This window comes from Hylaeus anthracinus, unplaced genomic scaffold (assembly GCF_026225885.1).
Source record: "Hylaeus anthracinus isolate JK02 unplaced genomic scaffold, UHH_iyHylAnth1.0_haploid 4, whole genome shotgun sequence".
In the NCBI taxonomy this organism is placed as follows: domain Eukaryota; kingdom Metazoa; phylum Arthropoda; class Insecta; order Hymenoptera; family Colletidae; genus Hylaeus; species Hylaeus anthracinus.
Genome location: NW_026535289.1, coordinates 1,999,679 through 2,000,444, shown reverse-complemented (window position 1 = coordinate 2,000,444; position 766 = coordinate 1,999,679). Strand labels below are relative to the sequence as shown.

The following is a 766-nucleotide window of genomic DNA, read 5'->3' as shown; positions in this document are numbered from 1 at the left end:
AGCCCAAGAAAACTACCAAGAAAAAAGTTATTAAACGTAAAGGAAGAAAACAACAGGTAACTGAAATAGTGACTGTTGAGGAACAGGGAAAAGCCCCAGTGACGACTGTAACAGAAGGGCCTGTAGAAGAAGTAGTAGAAGAAGTACTGATGCCACTACCTACGCTAGAGTCTATCAAACCATCTAGTGTGGAGGAAGTGCGAGAACAAGTAACCATCACACAAGAAGTAACAAGTGAAGGCAAGCCGAAGAAAACCACCAAAAAGAAAGTCATTAAACGAAAAGGAAAGAAGCAACAAGTGACAGAAGTTGTCACTGTTGAAGAGGAAGGCAAGGAACCAGTCACAACAGTGACTGAAGGACCTCTGGAAGAAGTCGTTGACGAAATCATAAAAGCTTTACCTGTTCCAGAATTAGCTAGACCATCAGAAGTGGAAGAGGTGCGAGAACAGTTAACAGTCACTAAAGAAGTTACCAAAGAAGGTAAACCAAAGAAGGTCATCAAGAAGAAGGTCATCAAACGTAAAGGTAAAGAACAGCAAGTAACTGAAGAAGTTACTGTCGAAGAGCAAGGCAAAGTGCCGGTAACCACTCTTACTGAAGGGCCTGTAGAGGAAGTAGTTGAAGAGACCATTCAGGCACTGCCTGCCCCAGAGTACGTGAAACCATCAGAAGTGGAGGAAGTACGTGAGCAAGTTACTGTTACTGAAGAAGTCACTAAAGAAGGCAAACCAAGGAAGGTCACCAAGAAGAAGGTCATTAAACG

General features: G+C 43.0%; 1 protein-coding gene across 1 annotated transcript in view; it reads left to right on the top strand.

Annotated features, from left to right (window-relative positions):
• Positions 1-766, top strand: part of LOC128894818 (titin-like) — a gene marked incomplete at its 5' end in the record, with an annotated part of 62,998 nt that overhangs the window by 29,656 nt on the left and 32,576 nt on the right. The window contains one exon of the mRNA XM_054156831.1: positions 1-755. This exon is cut by the window's left edge and continues 1,065 nt beyond it. Coding sequence (XP_054012806.1) covers positions 1-755 — 755 coding nt within the window. The remainder of the gene's footprint in view (positions 756-766) is intronic.